The following is a 23903-nucleotide window of genomic DNA, read 5'->3' as shown; positions in this document are numbered from 1 at the left end:
ATGTAAACATAAACTATATTTAAACAGTGCAAAGCAAGAACTAAGCTAACATTAAACACTAATTAGTCTTACATATACAGGACTACCTCTAAAGCAGGACTATGTCTAATGGTAATCTGCCCCTCATGCTTCTAAACAATCTTACTAGGACTAAGCACACACATCATAAAAGGTATACAAGACAGAAAAACACTCTTAAGAAAATACCATACCCTATGGCCTAATGCTAACTATGTACATCTTTTTGGTAGACCATCACTTAGGCAGTATTATGTGGCAGGAAAGAGTTTGTCTTGTAGCGATTTTTTTTTATTCAAACATTTACCTTTATGAGTAGTACCCACAACACAAATGCACAAAGTTCATCACAAGGACCACTGCTACAGGAAAATTCATAAAAGTAAAGTAAAAGGACCAGTACTACCAGACCTCATGGCAACATGGCCTGCAAGACTACAGTGGAAATTCTAGTCTACCACTCAGCATAAGTAGGTACTCATTTTGTCCAGTTTGAATAAAGACTGACTGGATGAAAAAAAAAGCAATCTCAGAAAAAGTAAACAGAAACGTGCCTGAAAAAAGCAGCAACAGTAGCAGCTGATTTAGTAGGCCCTGGTTTGCCCATTCTGACTTATTTGTCATAACAGAAAAATAATGCAGCTGGCTAGTCATGTATGTGTTTCTTTAGCCAATGGGCACCCTGTGTTATGCCTGGCATACATGACACAAAACTACTTGGTCTGTCCATCTCAAACCTTTGGTAATACTGGTGTAATGCCTGTATGCATTCATGGCATATAAGATTCATTCCCCTTCAGCAAGAGGTCATCCTTACTGTGCTGGTAAAAAGTACAAGCCAGGATACAGTAAATACAGGAACCAAGTCATGTGAGTGGGGTGCTATTCTAGAACATATTTAAGTAACATTATTTAGAATGGTGGCATCCCTCAGATATAAATCAAATAAATCCAGAGAAAGAGTAAGTGCTGTCAAGTCAGCAAGAATGGTTGCTACTATGATGTTATGGAATGGCAGCAAAGTGAAAAAAATCACAATAGACAATTCCTCTTATGACAGGCAACCAAGAAGAGAGATTAATTAGGAAAGTGATGTAACATGTAGCAATGTAGTAACTTAAGTTATGTACCTTTCCACCAGCAGACACACACATACATAAACACACAAAATGGCAGACATAAATGGCAGTTCTAAGGATACTTGCCTTCAGTTTTGATGGCTGGAAGGCATGATGAGTTCCTTTCCACAAAGCTCGCAACAGGACAGCAAACCCAATAGCCAGACGGCCTCCAGTACCCAATGGGTTGTTATAATTAATCTCAGATTCAAAGGATCGATCTGAAACAAAACAGAAGACAAAACATTTGAAAGCAAATGCTACCTACTACATAATACACTTGCCTCAATGACTTGCATTTTAAAATTCCTTGAATGTTTGCTTACTACAAAACGGGATAAAATACTCTTGAGAGATCTGTGCTTTGCCTTCTCCACAAACAATACAAAAGCATAATATTAATGTACACCTTTGTTAATCTCTGGTACTTGGTTTTGCAAACCAGGAAGCAAAAACAACTGTATATGGAGACATTACAATGTCACTTGCTCAGTTGCAAAGGAAAACAAAGGATAACCTGTCAGCTTTCAAGACCTATTTAGTACACAAAATAAGGTAAAAAAATATTTATATATATATATATATATATATATATATATATATATATACAGAGAAAGAGAGAGAGAGAGAGTCTGGCAAAAAATTTACTAGGAACTGTGCATCACACTAGAAGGTGGCATGAGGCATGCCTAAATAATCCATTAATAAAGTTTAAAATAAAACTGCAAATTCTGACTTTAGTTGGAAACGTTATAGAAAAAAAAATACAATAAGTTGTCACTTTAATCATGTTAGCTTCAATAATATGAAGAAAGGAATTTGATTTACAACCAAAAGAACTTTTGGAAAATATATATATGTATAAATCTTCAAAAGCAGAGACCTGTGCCTTTGCTGCAAGAGCATTTGGCAATAATGTTACAGAAAGAAGTGTTCAACCATTAAGTAAAGGCTCTCATTTGGCACCATGGATATGAAATGATTCTAAAATAATTCTTACAGCAATGCTCTTTTTTTTCCTCTTTGCTCCTCTAAATCCTTGATATCCTGCCTGCCCAACTGACAAATACATTACTGAGCAAGTGGGAGCCCTATGGCCCATTCAATCTATCCAGGAATGAGCAACAGGGACACGGCCATCATCTGTTCAGGAAATCAGAGTGGAGGCTCTCTTACCTAGTGTGCATTCAGGAGATATCCCAATAGATATCCCAAGGGATAAGACAACAGGTGAACATGAAAAGCATGCCTCCCACTCCTCCTGTGAGATGGATCCCTTCAACTGTCCTGATCACTGAAGGTAGAGAGTTCTCCTCTAACCCCAACACTTTGCCAAGAATTATAATGCTAATCCCTCCAGACCACATTGTTCATCTTTCTCTCTTCCCAAACAACTCCTCCAGCATTCAAACTCAGGAAGCTAATCAATCAGGCTGTCTGAGTCATACAGGCACAGCTTTACCTCTCTATGCCACAAAAAACTGTCCATTACAACAACTTTTGGAACAGGAAGAATGAAAAACATTTCTCCTGAACAGCAGACAGCTTTGTAACACTATCAAGCTCCATAATGACTGCACCTCAAAACAACATTCAGGCTGCAGTTCTTAGAGTATATGGAAATAGCTTCAAGTTGGTAGTGAACAGATGATTTTCTATGATGAAGAAAAGAAAAGTGGTTACCAATGTACACACATTCATAACAGAATGAGTGGTGGCGAAGCAGAATATAGGGAGTTCTTAGTGTCAGATTCATAGTAAATGAGGTATGGGCATTTGGCCAATTCATCTGCTTCAGAATAAATGGTATCAGAATCCTCCCATCTGGGTAGGTTCTATCCTTGTCTTCTTGGAAGGACCTCTAACCAGCTTTGTAATTTCTAGGGATGGGTGCTTTGATTTAAATCCCTTAAAATCATCCTGGACAAAATAACCGTCACTGCTTCAGCACTCCATACAACACCCTTCCTCAAGATAACTAGTACATTCCACAGTAACGCCTTTGCTCCTTATATATAGGTTCAGCCACAAATATTTGTAACTATGCATATGTACTTTAACAGGGAGTTCTTTCGCACCATATCAATCTGTCGCTCTACCCTTACTGATTATTTCTCACAAAATTATCTCAAGCTCCATAACAGCAGTATTTCACAGAATATAAAAACATGCTAGGGTAATCTCTACTGCCTATAGCCCTTTTATAGGTTCACAGGTCATTACTAGGCTAACAACCATGAAGGTCTTTATAAACCTAGCTGCACACCCTAACTCAATTTTGTCCCCGAGTACCTTGGGTACCTATTAGGAGAGCAAGTATGTTAGTAAGGATGTAGCTAAAGGACTTATGGGGGGTGTTAACTGAAGAACATTATACTTACTGACGGACTCTGTCCATCAGAGACATGGGAGCCAGGAAGGGGGGGGGGTTAAATCTGCCATTTCCTATCCAGTGGTCAAAGTTTCATTTGAATAGTCAGGGATGAACTCTGCTTCACATGAATGGGGAGCCAATTCCATAACACTGGGATTCTTTTAGTCACATCTGTCCCTCCCACATGTTCTACTTCTACAAATCTGTCATTACTGCCCCCCCCCCCCCACTAACAATACTGGCGCTTATCCAATAATCAGCATTATTATTCCCTTTCTCCTGGACATTCTGATGAATGTTGACTTTGAAATCCTTTGTTAAATTCACATCCTCATTTCTCTCCAAATGTGTCTCCTGCAACACTGCAATTTGCACTTTACATTTCTTCATATAATCCAACAGTCTAAGCCATTTATTTTCCATGATAATTTTGAGAGAGTAACCATTAAGTTAAATTGCTATTACTCCCACCTAATATACAAGCCATTTATTTTAAAAGTGTTATTTCTAGCATTTGACTTGTATGCACATACTAATGTCTGGCAGGCCGATGATCTGTGTAGTTTCTTCTTCTCATCTCCACCTAAACCCAAGTCATATTTTCAAGACTTATGTCACTGAAAACACACCCACTCCCACAAGCTAAATACATTTTCTGAACCTCCATACTCTTTTAATTTGGTGCAAGCACACAAAACTATGCACATTTTCAACAAATGAAATTGACCCTTCCAAATAGCAGCAGATGTCCCAAATCAATGGCTGCACTCACAAACACTGACAAATCTAAAATTAAAGTTACACATGCTGAAGTGTATGTTACAGCCTGTGTTCCCACTTACACTTGTTGCTACCTGTTCTTATCTCTATTCCCCTTCCCAGATGTGAAAAAAACAGCTTGCATGCTTTCAGTCGACATTTACTTTTAACCCTCAGAAAAAAGTGTACTGCTTACCTTTAAATAAATACATTGAATTGGCACTGCATTGTTGTATTTAATGCATTAAAGGATTAAGCCTGCCAAGGAGGTACCTACTCACATAATTTATTCACTTTAGATGATTACCAATTTCAATTACCTTTCACTGAACTGCTTGCCACTGTATTTTTAATTAGTATTTATGCTATATCCCTAACATTTTTCTTGGCAAAATGTGTTCAAAGCTCTCAAGATTAATCGCTTGCACCTAGAGATAACTAACTGGTCTCCAAGTAAGATCAATCAGCAATGAGAGAGAGAGAAGCTAGTAACTATGCACATACATGAAATAATCATTGCAAATTATTCCTATAGCAAATGCCTGCATCAGCAGACTTATCTCCTATTTTTTAATTTCTCCAAATCTTTTGGGTTTCTAATAGCATGATGTAAATGGAACCCATTCCTCAGTCAAACTATGATTAAAGTTCATGAAATAAGTATTGTTTCACTCTCTGTCAGCCAAAAGTGCTCTTCGCAGCACCCGCAATGTGCCCAGTAATGACTCCTCCTGTAATTCGTACGGAGTTACAAGTACTGGTAGCATATCTAAATATGATTATAGACTTTTTTACAATACCCGTTGCTCCTACTACTAATGGAACTACCTGGGTATCTTTGTTCCACACTGCTCTTGTTTCTGCTTGCAAACCCCAATATCTTATGACTTTGTGTCTCTCTGTGCACAGGACACTGTTGTCTCTGGGTGTGGCAATTTCAATGATCAATGTTACTTTTGTCTTCTTTTCTTGGACCACTACATCTGATTTTCTAGCATCTACCTTTTGAACTGTTAGTAATGGATGATCCCATGTGATGTAAACTTCATAATTTTCTTTGATGCTTTGTGGCTAGTGTTTCCAGTGTTTTTTTAGCCACTTCAATACCATAATGTTTGCACAATCTCCAGTGCAGCAGTCTCGCCACATTATTATGCTTTCAGTATACAGTTCTTCTTGCCTTTAGTATGTCACAACCAGCAACAAGGTGTGGAATTGTTTCCAATTCTGTTTTGCAAAACCTGCATTTGTCTGTTTCTCCCACATATTCAATGGACTTTGAAACAAATGTGTACATAGCCCACTATCTTGGGCCACCAATATTAACCTTTCATATCCCCTACTTAGAGCATTTGCTACTGGAAAAAAAGTTAACTTTGCAAATGCAAGAAACTTAACATTTCTATGCCTTTTATCAATTTGTCTTTTTTTCAAGATTATTTCCTCAAAATAACTTGTCTGTAGCTGAAACAAAGGGCATTAATTTAGACAGCAACCCCTGTAAAAGCAGGAGACATTACTATTTTAATGATCAATACACTTTTACACCCCACCAGCCCAAAACCAAAACATTACATTAACTTTGACTTGCTTTAGTCCAGCATTTATCTTATTGCAGTTCAAATCCTGCATATCTTACAACTAAAAAAGTACTTACCTTCATATCCTTAAACATAGAAGACACTGTTTTTCAACATAACATGTCATTTACATATTTTACACGTGTTTTACTTAAGAGTTACTTCACTCTTCTCAAAGTCTTTTTAAACATCAGTGACAAAGTTGGACATATACTTTACAGTGCATCCATCAGTTTAACTCCATCAAAAAAATTCCAATCTTTCTCTGCCACTTTTTTTCTTGCAAAGCCGTGGTTTACATGCCTATTTCTATATCCAGCTGCATTAATACTTTATAGTACCTTATTTATTCACTAATTTCATGATTGCTGATTATCTTCCTGGTCATCAGCATATCTCAACATCATTCTCTGGTTTAAGTTCAAGTTGCTCCTGATTTTCCTGGTCAGCTCCTGGACTTGTCTCTCTCTCTCTCTCTCAAGCATTCACCTTATCAAAGGATCACAGAAGGTTACTAGGCTATCAACCAAAAGGTCATTTCAAGCCTAGCCATTTCATCCCAATGTAATACCATACATACTCTAGTCAATATCCAGGATTGTATTTAGTAATGACTGCCCATGACCAGGAGGGGTTGGGGGTGCTATCCCCAGTAAGAATTTATGGTGCCCCATCCACTCATCCAGGTTCCTTTTGAACAGTGTCACAGAGGTGCTCTGCTTCACATGAATTGGCAGCCTATTCCAAAGATGTGGCAGTCGTTGGGGGACAAATCTGTCCCTCCAGCACTTCCTATTCAAGTCACAGGCCATATTTAGGTCCCCGAAAAGGGTAGCTGTAGCCCTGTTTGTATACAGATGTGCAGGAGATTCATTAGGTTTGGGTCAGAGACTGCCCTGTAAAAGCAAGGCATAAGTCTCCCCTGAGAAGTCTATAAGAGCAGAATATCATGACAGGGACTTACAGTCTGTGTAAGGTATGTGCTGGAGTCCCTTGATGATCTGTGTTAGAAACCTCTGAGGTCTCTCCAATTGATGCAGGTGCTTTACATGGTACATGCCAAAAGGGGCGTTTTACTCAATTATTGGCCTGATTAGTGATGAGTATAGAGGGGTTAAAACCTCCTTTGCTCTAGAGGCAATGCCTTTGCTAATCAAGTGTGCTATGTAGAAGGCCTTCCTTACTACAGTAGACGCATGGTGGTCAAAATTAAGGTCACAGTCTACGTGTGACCCCAGATCCTTTACCAATTCATTGGTACACAGGGTATTGTTGTTGTGATCCCAGATCCTTTATCAATTCATTGGTACACAGGGTATTGTTGTTAATCTGACGTGTGAAGGGGCATTGTTTTTACCGAAAGGAATGATGATGCATTTCTTTGCATTCAGTTTCAGACTACGACTAAGACACCAGTTGTTGGTCTGTGTAAGACCCTCCTAAAGTACACTGACATCATTTGGGGATTCAATAACTGCACCCAGTTTGCAGTCATTGACAAACTTAGTCAGCCACAGCCCCTTAGTTTTGCCTGAACTTCAGAGAAAGACAAGTACATACCAAACAGTCACATTAGGAGTCTCATTGGTCTCCCCCTGTTCAGTATTTTTACTAATCACCTTAACACTGCCACTCCCCCAGCATCCATTATCCAATATGCAGATGACTCTACACTCATATGTGCTGCATCCACCATACAACAGCTTCAAGACATAACCCAAAGGTCCTTCATTGAAACTGAATCATGGCTAACAGCCTCACAGCTCATACTTAACCCTAACAAAACCAGACACATGATTTTTCACACCACCACAGCCTTAACCCCCCCAACTTCTACATCACTACTACTAACAATAAAATAAAAATTACTCCTAAACCACAAACAAAACTACTAGGAGTCAAAGATTTGACTTCCACATATCACAAGCAATTAAGATGATACACGAAAAATGGGAGCACTATGCAGAAATAAAAAAACAGGCAGTTCTAGGGTAGCTATTGCCAGAACCCACCTCCTATCAACACTCCTTTATGCCTCACCCATACTTAGCAATGTTAAAAAAAAAAGACTTGTAAACTAGAAACATGTTGTAACAAAAATGCACAATTTGCCACAGGCTCTACACATATAACGCACCACTGCCACAACTTAAAAAAACTCTCCTGGCTAGAACTACCACAACTCAGACTATAATCAGTTAATCATGGTCCATAACCTACTTTATCACTCTGAAAAAAATCCAGCTCTTCTAAATATCTTACAACCCTATTCCAATAAACATATGCGCCGCTCAATAAATAAATCATTGCTACAGGTTACCAAATATACTAATGCTGTATGAGATTTTCTAAAATTCATAACATATAGCAACAACCTGGAATATGCTTCCTCACTCTATTAGAGCCACAACTAACCCCACTCATTTTAAAAAACTACTCAAAAGTTATTTAACGGACTCATGGCTTTGTTCATGTAACAATCCAGGCTAGATTTGAAAAACTACTAGCAATTCTCCACTTCTCATAAAAACACCTTAACTTATTTCTAAATCTTTCTCCCTTACCCTACCTACCCCTTACCAAGGGCTCTCATCCTGACCTACCTCTCCTTCACTTCTACTTTACTTTCTTCTTTACTACTACTGAACAGAACTTGCCTATACTAATTCTCTTCTTTACTGTTAACTGTAACCACATACTTTATATTCTTTTTCCTACTGTTAACCATGATTATAATAATTACCATATAGATTATCCCTCACTATATCTAGGCTACCTGTAATATTTGTAAGAACATACAAACTGTGAAACCCTGTGTGTTTAATATTGAACGTATTAGTGTTTTAAATTACTATGTCTATGTCATGCTTTTCTTCCACTGTTTAAAAATCATTATGTACAAGTTTTACGTATTGTTATTATTGGTGCCCTCCGGCCCCTGATGAAAATGGGTCTTCAGCCCAGTGTGACTTTCCCAGTAAACAAATGTAAAAATAGATAAGCAAGTCTTTCTTAAACCATCACTTATAACATGCGTAATAGTACATTTATACACATGAAAACAAACCACACCAACACAATCCTAGTTGCAAGCATTTTACATCACAAATTATACTGACACACTCCCAGTCGCAAACTCCAAGTCACAAACATTATACATCACTTATAATCTACCCAATCACTTTCAGTCAAGCATTACACAGCTAATTTAAATCCTGCCTTCTTTGAAATCTCACTCCGCCCCCTATGTATTGTTCCCACAATTCCCATTTTTTCCTATGTAGTTTGCTTCTACCTTTTTCTAAAGATCTCAGTTCCAGTTGTTTTATCTCTGTTACTATATAGGTTCATAGGTAGGTGCTAGGCTATCTGCCCAAAGGCATTTATAAGCCTAGTCGGAATGTGTTGGCTTTCGCCGCCTCCTTAGATTAGTTCTCTGTGCCTCTGTCCAGCAAAGCCACTGAAGTGATCCCCGGGGTAAACTTCCTGTTTCCCATCCACTCTTCAAGGTTTCTCTTGGAGTGTTAATGAGGAGCTCTGCCTAATGTAGATTGGAATCTTGTTTCAGAGCATGGGAAGTCTCTGGGACAGGAATCTATCCTTCCAGCACATCCTATTTATTGTTGTGGTGAGGTTTAGATCCCTAGAGTGTTCGGCTCGAGGGGATATGGTTTTCTTTAGGTGGAGCATGTCCATCAATTCTGGGTTGGACATGGCCTTGTATGTCAGGCAGAGATCACCTCTGAGTAGGTGGTATGCAACAGAGTACAGCTGGAGTTTCTTCAGTCACTACTTCTAATGTAGTTGGTTTAGAGTTTGATTCCCATTTCCTAGTAATTGCAGCCATCATAATTAAGACACAGCAAGGCCTTAATGCCATCTCTAGGCAATTCCGATTCTATATCACAGCTCAGAAAAATCATCTCCTCGTCACACCAACTCGTGCACCCAGCATCTCCGACAGCACATCCCGCAGGAAATGTGCATCCCGAAAGCTTTTATCTTGTTAATAAATTAAGCGTTTCTACTACTGTGAACTTTGTTTTTCCTAAGTACGGTCATTGTGTTCTTGGTGGTTTGCTACAGTTAACTCGTTAACCAGTAATCCTAATCCGCCCTGTTCTACTGGAAGATTCAGGTTATCCTACGTGACTCTTGCCATCTTCCCCTCCCAGATAAAGTTCTTCAGCTCTTTATTAATTAAATGCTATCTACAACTTCTCCTCTGGTGGATAAAAAATATGCCTGACCTATATATAAGATTAAAGGAACTAAAAACATTTTGACTGCTTATATCTTACTATTCATATCCATTTAACAAAGCTTCCATTTGCTTAGTTTTTGTATTATCTTTTGTTTAGTCTCTTCCCACATATCCTTAGCTGACACAACAAAATAATTTTTAATCTATACTCCTAAATACTTCATTTTATCATGTCCACATAAAAATGGAATTGTTGAATCAATATGTGTGTGGGTGCATAATTTACAGCTATTGCCTTTGTTTTAGCTTCATTAGTTTTATATCCAGAAAAGACATGAAACCGTCTCAAAATGTTCCACAACACTGTAATGCTTCATTCTGGTTTTGTCGGGTATAAAATAATAGCATCTGCAAAAAGAGCCATCTTTTCTTGACCACCATACCAATTATATCCTTGAATTTTTGAGTCCCTTATTTTCTTTGTCAGTGGTTCTAAATATAATGCAAATAATAAAGGGTAAAGAGGACACCCCTGTCTTGTTCCTCTGCTAAAGCAGAAATTATGAGAGAGGCCCCAACCATTTTAAATTTCTCCTCTGATCTCTCATATATCCTCTTAATCAACCTTATAATTTTTTCAGGAAATGCAAATGCTTCCATTGCCCTGCTCATAAAGTCTCAGCTTATTCTGTCAAATGCTTTCTCTGCATCAAAAACTACCAACAACAATGGTATTTTCTTACATTCTGTTTCCCTCTGGATCATCAATGTTCTGTTAATGTTGTCAAATGTTTACCTCCCCTCCACAAAACCACAATGACCCATATCTATCAATTTTGGCATTGCTTTTGTCATTTTTTTAGCCATTACAGACATGAACACTTTATAATCATGGTTTACTACTGAAATGGGCCTGTATGAAGCTGAGTCTGATGGATCTTTACCCTCTTTAGGTATTACACTACCAATGCTTTCTTCCAGGATGTTGGTACTTCTCTTCCTCTTAAAATACTGTTAAACAAAACCTTCCAGATCTTTATCAGTTTTTTCCCTTCTAGCTTGCAAACTTCCACAGGAATACCATCTACTTCTGGGGACTTTCTTCTAGAATGGTTATACATTACAATTTTTATATCATCTCCTCCTAGCCTAACCATTAGTAATCAAGCCTCATCTGCCTCTACCCTTGACATATTTAATTCTTCCATAAACATTTCCATTTATGTCTTTTTTTGATTTATATATTTCTCTGCTTTATACAGACTTTCATAGAATTTCCGAAATATTTCTAATATCTATACAGATCTCGTTACTTTCCTTGTTATATGCTCCTTAAGCTTGGCGACAGCCCTTTCTATGTTCTGTTGCTGAGTTGTTGTGCTAAAAGTTTTTGTGCTCTACTATTATCAAAAAACAGGTCCTTAACAACAATCTTTCTAAACTTGTGCATATTATCATGATAATCCCTTACTTCCTGCTTAGCATTCTGCAGTTGATTCTTTTCTTGTGCTGCAAGATTCCCCCTATTCTGCAATACTTTAACATTTGTCAGTCCCTCTAAATAATTCTTGTTATTTCTTAACCATAGTTCCCTTTTTTTTTACTTCCACCATATTTTAAACTCCACCTTAATATACTTCCTAGTTGCAGTTTCAGAAAAATTTCCATCCTCTCTAATAGCTCCTGAATAATCTCCACTACCCATCCCTTAAATTCCTCTCTCTTCAAAAGATAGGTGGGAAAGCTCCAGTGTCTCATTTTTATTCCATTACCCTGTGTTTTTATTTTAGTTACTATTGGTGCTGGCGCATGCTCTGAAATAGTTGAGTGCATATTAAGACCTTCAATTAAATGCACGTTCCTATGAAATGTAAATTCTGTCTAGCCTGGCTCAGTTTTTACATCTTGGGGAATGATATGTAAATTCACTCCGAACTCTTATTACTGAATTCAAATCTTCCGTGCCAAACATTTTCAACATTTCTTTAAACATGTGCCCTCCTTTGTAATACTTTCCCTTCTGGGACCCCCATACACATAGTCACTGTTGCAAATCACATTCCAGTCCCCACCTATAAGTAATATTCCTTGTTGAAAACTGATTTCTCCTAGAATGTCTTAAGCTCCATTATAGCAGTTTTAGGTGGAATATAAATACATGCCATAGGTTCATAACTAGGCTATCTGCCCTGGGGAATTTATAAGCCTAGCCCGATTGTGTTTGGCTTACGCTACCCCTTGATTTGAGTATACTGTGCCCTTTTTAAAGTTTAGTTTACTGTGCCTCTGTCTAATAGTGACACGGAAGTAATCCCTGGGACAAACCTACGATCCCCCATCCACTCATCAAGATTCTTCTTGAAGAGAGTCAGTGAGGTGCTCTGCCTAACATGAATTGGAATTCTATTCCAGAGCGAAGGGAGCCTCTGGGTTATGAATCTGTCCATCCAGCATGTTCTATTTATTTCTGTGCTGAGGTTCAAGTCCCTCGAGCGCGTGGCTCTAAGGGATTTAGATTTACTGAGGTGGAGCATGTCCATTAATTCTGGGTTGGACATATCTTTATATGTCAGGCATAGATCGCCTCGAAGTAGGCGGTATGCAACTGAGTAGAGCTGTTTTTTTTTTTAACCGAGCAGCATATGGCATCTGTTTGAGTCCCTTGATCCTCCTGGTGAGGTACTTTTGGGGTCTTTCTAATTGCTGCAGGTGTCGGGTAAGGTACATCCCAAAGGGGGCATTGTATTCTATGATGGGCCTGATGAGGGATGAATAAAGGGGCACGATTACCTCTCTTGATCTAGATGTGAATCCTTTCATGATGAGGTGGGCTATGTAGAAGGTCTTCCTAACCACTTTGGCAATGTGGTTGTCAAAGGAGAGATTGCTATCAACTTGGGTCCCCAGATCCCTAATTACTTTCTCTGTACTTAATGGGTTACCACCTATGTGGTAATTTGTGGGCACATTGTTTTTACCAAAGGGTATGACTATACACTTTTTGGCATTTAGCTTTAGACCATGGCTCAGTTATCCGTCTCTGCGAGACCTTTTTGAAGGATGTTTGTGTCAGCTGGAGAGTCGATTATGGCGCCCAGTTTGCAGTCATCTGCAAACTTGGTGAGCCATAGTCCTCCCACGTTGGCCTGTACCTCAGAAAAGTAAATACCGAACAAGAGAGGTCCCAGGACAGAACCTTGTGGGACGCCACTTGTGACCGGTTTCGAGTCTGACATGGCTCCAGCAACTCTGACTCTGTGGGTTCTGTCTTTGAGCCAGTTTGCGACCCATCTTGTGACATAGGGGTTTATATTTAGGCTGGATAGCTTATCTATGATGCCCGAGTGGGGTATTGTGTCAAATGCGTTTGCGAGGTCCAGATAGGCTGTGTGGACTACCTTCCCTTCATCTATGGCCTTGGTGACTGTTTCGAAAAAGTCAACCAGGTTCAAAAGGCAGGATCTGCCCTTGACAAAGCCAAATTGGCTAGGATCTAGTGTCTGTAGGTTTCCAATGTCTTTGTTTATGAGTTCCATGATGATCCTCTCCATAGCCTTGCAGACTAGGCTAGTCAGGCTTATGGGGCGATAGTTTCCAGGGTCAGCAGAGGCGCCACCTTTGTGGAGTGGGACCACAGTTGCTCTACGCCATTCTTTGGGCACATATCCTGTAGTAAGGCTGAGATTGTACAGCAGTTTTACTTGAGGGATTAGTTCTTCTTGGAGTTCATGTAGGATGCAACCCGGGATGCCATCTGGTCCCATGGAAGCAGTGTTTTTTGCTTTGGAGAGGGCGGCCTTCACCTGAGCATCAGAGATGTTTGGGAGGCTGCACTCTGCCGGGACAGATACTTGCTCTTTTGGGGGGGGGGGGGGTGGAGAAGTTTGCACTGAACCTGTCTGCCAGGATATTGGCGATGTCTGTGGGTTCAGTGTATTTTTTGTCGTTTAGAATCAACTCAGAACAAGTCTGGGAGTTGTATCCCAGGTTCCTAACATAACTGAAAAAAGCCTTATTATTGTCTTTAGTGTCCTGTGCAATTTTTCTCTCGAAGCTGGCCTTGGAGGATTTTATGAGGGATCGTAATTTTTTGCTAGTACTGATCAGAGATGCCTTCCCTTTTAGGGATTTTGCTCTATCATGTAGTAGCTTCCTCCTTCTGTTGTACAGTTTATTTATGGCTGGGGTCCACCAGACTGGACGCCTGCCTTTGGATGATTGGGTCTTGATTTTGTTTGGGATAGCATGATCCATGCATTCCTGGAGATGTCCGTAGAATGAGTTTATATAGGATTCTGCTGTTTGGGCCGTAGTTTCCACTGGCTCTGGGGCCTTGAAGGATTCCACTTTGGTTTTGAGAAGTGTGAAGTTCGCTTTTGAGAAGTTTTTCACTGTGGTTTTCTGGGCTGGGGGTGGGGTCGGGATGTGGATATCCAGTGAAATTAATTTATGGTCTGATCTTACCAATGAGAGATATACTTCTGGTATGGAGCATAGAGTCCCCATGTTGGTAATGATCAGGTCTAGTATGTTTTCCCCTCTTGTGGGAGTGGTGACTAGTTGTTCCATAGCATTTGAGTTTATAAATTCCAGGAACCTTTGGGCTAAGGTGCTGGGGCTTGAGTAATGCTCCCAGTCTATGTTTGGGTAGTTGAAGTCGCCCAATATAATGGTGTTCGGAGAGATCTTCATGTTCTCCAATGTTTTCAGGAAAACCGAGTGGGATTCCTGACTTTGAGAGGGTGGTCTGTAGGATGCTATAAACTGAAAAGCAGTCTTGCCCACTGTCAGTTGCACATGGATGGTCTCCGATACGTCTTGCAATGCCACTAACCTGGAGGTGTGGATATCCTTGATAAATATGGAAACTCCCCCTCCTTTTGTGGTTCGGTCCGGGTTTTGGGGCCGAAAAGCATGATATGAGGTATAGCCTGGTAGTGCTGGGGTGCTCTCTGGAGCCTTGAACCAGGTTTCTGTCACTGCACAGATATCGATGTTCTCCATACTGAGGAGAGCTTCGAGTGCATGCATCTTGAGGTTAAGACTTCTGGCGTTTTGCAGCATTACCCTTAGTTTCTTGTTCCTTGTGCTGTCTATGGAGGTGGGTTTGACTTTTGAGCCTTGCCTAAAAAAGGCACTATGGGGGTGGCAAGAGCCTTTGCCAATATCCGAAAGCCCAGGGGTGACAGGTGCAAGCCGTCCCTAGCGAAGCAACGTGGCTTGTCGAGCATGTCATCCCAGGCTGACGGACACTGGATCCCCTTTGAATGACACCAAAATTTTAGCCAATTGTTAAAATCGATCATTTTGTCTTTATACTGTGGCATCATTCTAGGTGAGGGTAAGATGCTGCTCAAGGTCAGGGTCATACCAGCCTAGGCTACATGATCAGAGAGCTCCTCTGTCTCTTTTCATGTAGTCGAGGGAGGTACGTCTCAGGTCATTCACACCAGCATTTACAATGACTGAGTCATATTTGTATTTGCTTTGGAGTGACCTGAGTGCTTGCGTTATGTGGCGGATCCTAGCGCCCGACAGGCAGCTCACTGTGACCTTCTCTTTATTCAGCCTGGTGAGCAGGACGTCAATGTGTCTGACAATAGAGTCACCTATTACAAGAGTATCAGGTGTGTTATTCAGCCTTAAGGGCTGTGACTGCTTGGCACACTGACTTTGTGTACTATGTGTTGTACGTGTTTTGTTTTGGGGTAGCGTTTGGCTTGGATGTCTGCTTTGGAGGTCTCTGTTGCTTGGGTAGATTTTTATTTAGAGCCTCCGAGTATGTTTTTGTGTTTTTATGTGTTTGGTTCGCTGTTGTGGTGGGGCTATGTGATACTGGAATTGTGTTGTGTAAGGTTACCTTCTCCTGACTGGTTACACCAGTTTTGAGATGAGAGAGCTCAGCCTCCAGTTTGGCTATATGGTTGCATCTCTCACATATATTTGAACCTGTTTGGAGGAGGAGAGGGTTGTCCGTGTACATGAGACAGTTGTAACATTGCCTCAAAATTCCCAGATTCACCAGCTGGACTGGAGAGGAAACCATTGACTGACCTTTGGACATGCTAGAGTAATATAGGGAACTGAATTAAAACGGACCAATAGGGGACAAGGTAATCGTAGAGAGTATAAGAGTAAGTAGTGCTTATGGTTTATTAGTGCTAACTTGTAAAATTACTTATTTGGACCAGTGAAAGGCCTTAGAATGAGAATATGGTGTTTAATTTGAGAGATAGAGCAGTTCTAAGGGAAAAAGTGAAGAGCAGACTTCGTGGAGCCAGGAATAGTTTAAACCCAATTAGGCGGCGCTGCCCGATGTTGCGCTATGTGCAAAAACGAGCAAAACCGCGCAAAACAGGGTTTTAAGAGAGGGAGATCAAGGAGTTAGGAATTGACCCAAAATGGCCAATAAAACTACAGTTTCAAGGCAGTAACCACTCCCACAAAGGCAGGCAGGCTGCTCAATGTTTATCACTGCCACTGATGAACACAGAGACCTCCCTTTAGCCCAAGTAAACAATGGCCACCAAGAAACTTACAAACAGTTCAGAACAGCAAATCTGTAACTGAACTTTTTTAAATCTCAGAAAAGTGGGAAAAAAGCAAGATTTTTTTTTTTAAAGGAAAGCAGAGGTTCACAAGTATCAACAAGTTAGAACAGTGCAGTAAATGACCCCACACTTGAGTGCTAGGCCAGAGACAGATAAAATGCAAGTTTTAAGAAAAAAACGATTTTAAAAATAAGTGCAGGCAGGAAATTCAGTAATCAGCTCTAGGTTGTGTTCTAAATACAGTTACCAACACAGAAATCAAGTTTAACAAGCCAGAAAATGTTCAAAAGTAGACAATGCAGAAAAACTTAACAAATAATCTGAAGCAAAATACTTAAAATCTCAAAAGTGGCTCCTTTCGTCTCTCAGCGTTTTCTCCTCTTGGTGGGTGCTTCACCAACAGCCAACAAGTCCGAAAAGACGCCAAAACCACAAGGCAATCGGGTTTTAAGAGAGGGAGATCAAGGAGTTAGGAATTGACCCAAAATGGCCAATAAAACTACAGTTTCAAGCCAGTGTAATCTTCCTCCCTTGCCAGTAGCTTCTTAGCACTACAAATCTGCCATCATCTTTTTTATCCTCTTCTATCATTAATGGAGCTCCTCTTGCAATTAATATACGTACTCCTCTTTTTCCACTGTCCCAGGTATTCTGCTGAATAACCATCCTGAAAACCTTTATCAAACTCACATGTTCAGTTCTTTCTAAGTGTGTCTCCTGTAACATAGCTATTTGCACTCTACATTTTTAATATAGCTCACTGGTGGTGCTGCTGCAGTAGCGTTGTTGCCTCAGAGCAAGACGCTGTCATGTTCGCTTCTCAGCTAGAGCGTTTTCTGCGTGGAGACATGCGTAAATGGGCGTACCTTCGTTGAAGGTTGTGCATCAGGGCGGGTAACATGGCACGTAAAAATCAACTACCAATCATTAGCGGACTGGAGTTCCACTGTGGCGTCCCCCTAACCGGGAAAAGCCAAAAGACACAACTGTTTCTTTTTTGTATTAATTTGTGAGACCACTGACATTTAAAGACACTACAGAAAGCATCTTTGGGTGGGAGTTTGGCATAATGGTAAGGTGTTTACCTTACAGACCCAAGGTACACAGTTTGATTCTCACATGGGGTAATTGTCTAGACTTAAAATGGTCCAGGACAGTTAGCCATGAACATATAAAAAGTTATTATTCCCACTTTTTATGTGCAACACCTTTTTATTTGTCTAGTTCCAGCTTTTGTGTTACATGCATACACTGTGATGGATTGAACTTTTATGCAGGTTCAAAGGTTGGTATTAGGCTATCGGCCCTAGGGCCTACACAAGACTAGCCATAACAATTCCCTGGCTATTTCTTCCCACAATATTTAACTTCCCTGGATCCCTGTCTAGAAGGGTGACTGACATGATCCCTGAGGTGAATTTCCTATCTCCCATCCAATCATCAAGGTTCCTTTTAAAGAGGGCCAACGAGGCACTCTGCTTGACATGTATGGGCAGTCTATTTCAGAGTCTCAGGGTCAGGAACCTATCCCTCCAGCATGTTTTGTCCATTGTGTTGCCAAGGTTTAGATCCCTGGAGCATGTGGCTCTGAGGGATTGGGATTTCTTTAAGTGTAGCATGTCCAACAACTCTGGGTTTGACATGGCCTTGTATGTTAAGCAGAGATTGTCTCCGAGTAGACGATATGCGACAGAGTACAGATGGAGGTTTTTTTAGACGGTCAGCATAGGGCATCTGCTTTAGGCCTGTGATTCTTTTAGTGAGGTATTTCTGCAGCATTTCCAGTTGTTGCAGATGTCTTGAGAGGTACATACCAAACGGGGTGTTGTATTCTATAATGGGTCTAATGAGGGATGAGTACAGTGGGACAATGACCTCCTTTTTTCTGGACGAAAAGCCCTTAATGATGAGAAAATAAGCAGCCCTTGCAGGTCTATAACCCAGGAACCTGCATACTACAGCAACAGCAATGTACCACTAAAACTAGCTGTTTATTGTCATACCCCTTTCAGCCTATGTCACATCTTACAAAACTATTTGTTTTATTGAAAGCCCTCAAACAAAAAACAAAAAAAAACCCACATACAATGCTCCCCTAAAACCTATTAACTTAATGCTGACACAATTTTTTTCATCCAATCTCTCCACCAGACTTTAGCCAGTTTCTCTTTACAGGTTCCTAGGTAGATACTAAGCTATTGGCCCTAGGGCCTATATAAGACTAGCCAAAAGGTACCCTGCCTTTCGCCATCCAGGAAAATTATTTTCCTGTGCCCCTGTCGAGCAGAGCCACAGAAGTGATCCCCGGGGTGAATTTTCCATCTCCCATCCAATCATCAAGATTTTTCTTGAAGAGTGCTAATGAGGAGCTTTGTTTGATATAGACAGGTAGTTGGTTCCAGAGTATGGGAAGTCTCTGGGACAGGAATCTATCCCTCCAGCATGTTCTGTTTATTATGGTGACAAGGTTTAGGTCCCTAGAGCATGTAGCTTGGAGGGATTGGGATTTCTTTAACTGGAACATGTCCAACAGCTCTGGGTTTGACATAGCACAGTATGTTAGGCAGAGATCGCCTCTGAGTAGGTGATATGCGATGAAGTAAAACTGGAGTTTTTTGAGACAGGTCTGCATAGGGCATCTATTTGAGGCCGGTAATCCTCTGTGAGGTATTTCTGCGGCCTTTCCACTTGTTGTAGATGTCTTGTGAGGTACATACCAAAAGGGGCGTTTGTACTCTATAATGGGTCTAATGAGTGCCGAGTAGAGGGGAACAATGACCTCTTTTTTTCCTGGATGAGAAACCTTTTGTGATGAAGTGTACCACACAGGATTTACTGACTACTGTGGCAATGTGATTATCAAAGGAGAGACTACTGTCCACCTGTGTCCCAAGGTCTCTTGTCACACTTTCGGTGACAAGTAGACTACCGCCTATGTGGTAGTTCATGGGTACAGAGTTTTTACCAAAAGGGATGACAATGCACGTTTTGGCATTGAGCTTGAGGCCATGGCTTTGACACCAGGCATCTGTCTCAGTTAGGACTTTTTGTAGGATGTCTACGTCAGGAGTTTTGATTATGTCTCCTAGTTTGCAGTCATCTGCGAACTTCATTAGCCAAAGACCTTCTTTGCTAGCCTGTACTTCAGAGAAGTAGATACCAAACAGGAGAGAACCCAGGACTGAACCCTGTGGTACTCCACTTGTCACTGGTCTGACGTTGGATTTGGAGTCTGCTACTTTCACAGTGTGGGTTCTGTTAGTGAGCCAGTTGGCAACCCATCTTGTGACATAGGGATTTATACCTAGTTTAGTGAGTTCATCTATAATTCCAGAGTGGGGAATGGTGTCGAAAGCCTTGGTGAGATCCAGATAGACTAAGTGAACCATCATACCCTCATCTACGGCCTTGGTGACCGCTTCAAAAAAGTCTATCAGGTTGAGGAGACATGATCTTCCTTTTAAAAACCCTAACTGGGTGGGGTCCAGAGTATGGAGATTACCAATGTCATTGTTTATAAGTTCCATGATGATACGTTCCATAGCCTTGCAGACCAGGCTCATCAGGCTAATGGGGCGGTAGTTCCCGGGGTCCTTGGTGGCTCCCCCTTTGTGGAGTGGGATAACCGTTGCTGTGTGCCATTCAGTGGGCACAAAGCCTGAGGTGAGGCTATGACTGAACATGGTACTTAGGTGGGGTGCCAGTTCGTTCTGTAGTTCATGTAGAATGCAGACTGGGATGTTGTCAGGTCCCACGGATGCGGTGTTCTTGGAGAGAGTTTTTATTTACCTGTGCAGCCGTGATTACAGGAACTTTGCATTCTTCTGGTATAGAGATGGGCCCTTTAGGGGATGAGAGGGGGGTAAAGTTAGCGCTGAACCTATCTGCCAGGATGTTGGCAATATCAGTTGATTCTGTATATTTAGTGCCATTATGCTGTAACTCAGAGCAGATCTGAGTGTTGTCATTGAGATTCTTGACATAGCTATAGAATGCTTTGTGGCTGTCTTTAGAATCACTGGCGATTTTGTTTTCGTAACTAGCGCTGGAGAATATTATGAGGGATCTCAGCTTCTTACTGAGGCTGACCAGGGAGCTCCTCCAATCATGGGATTTTACTCTCTTTTGCAACAGTTTCTTTCTTCAGTTTAGAGTTTGTTTATGGCAGGGGACCACCAGATTGGCTTCTTTTTTTTGGAGGATAGCATATTGGTTCTGTTAGGGATTGCACAATCCATGCACTCGTGTAAGTGCTTATAAAGTGCATCTGTGTAGGATTCAGCAATCATACCTCTATTGTCCGTCAGTATGGGTGTTGTGAAGGTTGCCACTTCTGTCTTAAGCAGCATGAAGTTGGCTTTGGAGAAAGTTTTTACTGTGATTTCCATAGAAACACGAAGACCAGCTGCAGAAATGCTATTGAACATGTGGGTATTTGCTAGAAAAAAGCCTCAAATTATTCAATATTCTTTTTCATTTCCTTGTTTACTCTTATAACTTACTAAATCAATCTAAGGTCCTTAATCCAGTCGCCTCTCCATGCAAGAATGAGTTTTTTTCTTTTGTCATGCTCTTGTAACCAAGCTTTTTTCTCCATGCATTGCCTAGATTACTTAAAAATGATCAAGAAAGAGAACGGAGAAAGAAAAGAAAAAAAAAAAAAAACCAGCAGCACCTGTTTACAATCTCCAACACATTTAAAATTAACTGACAAAACTACACTTTATAACATGCAATGAAAACCACACACCACAAAAATAGTGCTAGTAAGAAAAAAAAACTTTCTCTTTCCTCTTCTCCTCCCAAGGGGATTTTTTTAAACAACAACATGAAATAGGGCATATGCTTTAAAGTCCCCCACAAGTCCAACAAATTCTGAAAAAGTCCAATATTTCCATATTTTCTTGTTCTGTCATACTCCACAGACATAATTACTGCACTGCAACCCCACATTAAGCTACTGGTTTTATTACTGCTCATCTCCATCTCTCAAATCGTGTCTCTACTTCATTTCCAAAGTATTCTCGATTCTTCTAGTCAACTCTCATGCTCACTTCATTCACTCCATCATTTTCCACTGAAACATTGGAAAAGTTTCACAGCTACAGTCTCCCTGTGGTCTTTATTACCAGAAGAACAAGAATCAGAATCTCATTCTATTCACGACTCACTTTTTGTTGGACAAACTTTTGTATTTCTTCCTTAGCATGTACTTTATCAAAAAATTATTTTGTCCCTCCAGGGAAGAACCCTTTGAAGACAACTTGGTACAGCAGTTTGAACCTCTCACCTGCGTCTCGACATTCCCTGAAGAGTGTAATACATTTACTTCTCTTCTGACTGGTGTACATTGAGTAATCATTCTCCACAAACACTCTGCTGTCTCCCAATTTTAATACTTTGTCCTTCTGCCACAGTTTTGTCAAAATCAACTCCTTATGCTGGTAGAATTGCATCTTTACTATTACAGGTGTAGGATGCTTTATCATAGCCAGGTTTGGAATATATACATGATGTTCCCCTTTCAACTAACAACTCCTGCTGTGGAATACCAGTCCAGCTGCTTATTTGTGCTTTCATAAAATTAGTGCAGTCTGTTCCTTCCAGATTCTCTGGTATAACTGAAAATCTCAGGATTTCCCTATGTGCTCTGTCCTCTAATTCCACTATTTTTGGAAACATCTCTTCCTGAGCAGTCTCATATTCAGCCAGTCTTTTCTCCATTTCGACCTCTGATTTTTGTATCTTAATCACCTTATCTGAATATTTCTTTAAAGCTTCTTCCATTTTTCCAACCTTTTGTTGTTTGTGTTGATATACTTCATCAGTGTTTAGATTATTTTAACCAGGTCTGTGTGCAGTTGTCATATCTTCCTGTAGGTTACTGGAATTTATGTCTGGAGGTTACATTGCTTTTTGCTGAACAGCTGGAGAACTTTCCCCAGTCAGTGCTTCTTGCTGACTTTTTGTTGTTTTTGTTGCTGATTTTTTTTCCAGATCCTCTTACTAGCCAGTTACTGAAATTTACCCATAAACACAAGTCTACTGTCCTTCTCTGCTGAGTTTCTGCTTTCACAATAGGAAAGCTAGAATTAAGCTGTTACTCATGTGCAGCAATCTTGGAAGACAGCACCTGTTTCTTAAAAGGCAGACACAGCCAGGAGTCTGAGTTCAAAAAAGCTTATTCAAAATAATCATCTAACATCAAAAGCATATTGGGGAGAGGGTGTAAATGCATGGGGCTTGAGTTCTTCTACACTCACCAGGTTGGGGTACATTTTCTTGGACTAACACCCATCTAAAGCACTACTTAGTGGTTTTAGAGTGCTATAAAATGACTTATCTTCTGAAGGAGAGCATAAGAAACTCATACCCTAGTTACTAGTATCATAATATACAGGTAAAGAAATATGGGTTGAGTAAACTTGGTTAGGTCTAACTCTAATAAATCTAGTACAGGAGATTCATTCCATTTCTTAATAGTAGCTGGTACCTCCTATACAGAGTTGAGCATACTGAGGGTTCATCCTCTGACAGACTTGTGACATTCTTCAGAAAAAAAAATCATAATCAAAGGCAAGCTATGGTGTTGCCATAAGGACATATGCCTGGGTCTCAAACATCAGCTCTAGTAATGGAAGGAAAAGTCTCAGTGGTGTGGAAGCTACAGAATTTCATGATATGGCTCTCATGACTACGGTCTAGAAGAACAGCTGGAATATATAACGGCAAATACAATTCAAGTGCAGCTACTGAAATCCTTGAGGGGCAGACATCCTTAACCAGTAAACAGAAACTGGCATGCAGCAACTCAGAGTTTTATAAAGCAAAAGCTATACCCTGAATCACACTGTTGGCTTCTAGAGTGGACAGGCCATGCAAGAATTCTAACACAGTTGGATGTTGCACTGTGATCATGCAAGCTAAATGCTCACAGGTACTGATGTCTGCAGGCTCTGAAGGACTGCTGGAAGTCTCCAAGGCCCGTCACTCTGCACACCGTTTCTGTACTCAAGATTTTTTTGGTTTAGTACATCTTCTGCAGTTTTTAGGTTATAGGACAGAAGTAACTGGTTCACTGAGGAGGCGAGAGGACAAAATATGGCTTTTTCACCCAAGACAGACATACAGTAAGCAGCAATCTAAGCAAATTTTGCCATTGACATGAACACTTTCTCAAAGCCAAATCCAGAAACAGTTACACAACTAGCACTATTAACAAGAATTTAAAGACAATAAATGCTCCTTACCTGGAAACTGGATCATTCTATTGAAGTCACTTATAAGGGCCTGACAAAC

General features: G+C 40.4%; 1 protein-coding gene across 1 annotated transcript in view; it reads right to left on the bottom strand.

The window, feature by feature from the left end:
* The window catches only part of USP19 (ubiquitin specific peptidase 19), a 3461697-nt gene that overhangs the window by 2447139 nt on the left and 990655 nt on the right, over positions 1–23903 (bottom strand). Inside the window, exon 10 of the mRNA XM_044078491.1 lies at positions 1224–1357. Within this exon, the coding sequence (XP_043934426.1) occupies positions 1224–1357 (134 nt within the window). The remainder of the gene's footprint in view (positions 1–1223; positions 1358–23903) is intronic.

The sequence above is a fragment of the Protopterus annectens genome, chromosome 7.part1 (genome assembly GCF_019279795.1).
Source record: "Protopterus annectens isolate FY-2018-M chromosome 7.part1, PAN1.0, whole genome shotgun sequence".
Lineage (NCBI taxonomy): Eukaryota > Metazoa > Chordata > Ceratodontiformes > Protopteridae > Protopterus > Protopterus annectens.
The sequence above is the reverse complement of the archived record's forward strand: the minus strand, read 5'-3'. Positions and strand labels throughout refer to the sequence as shown.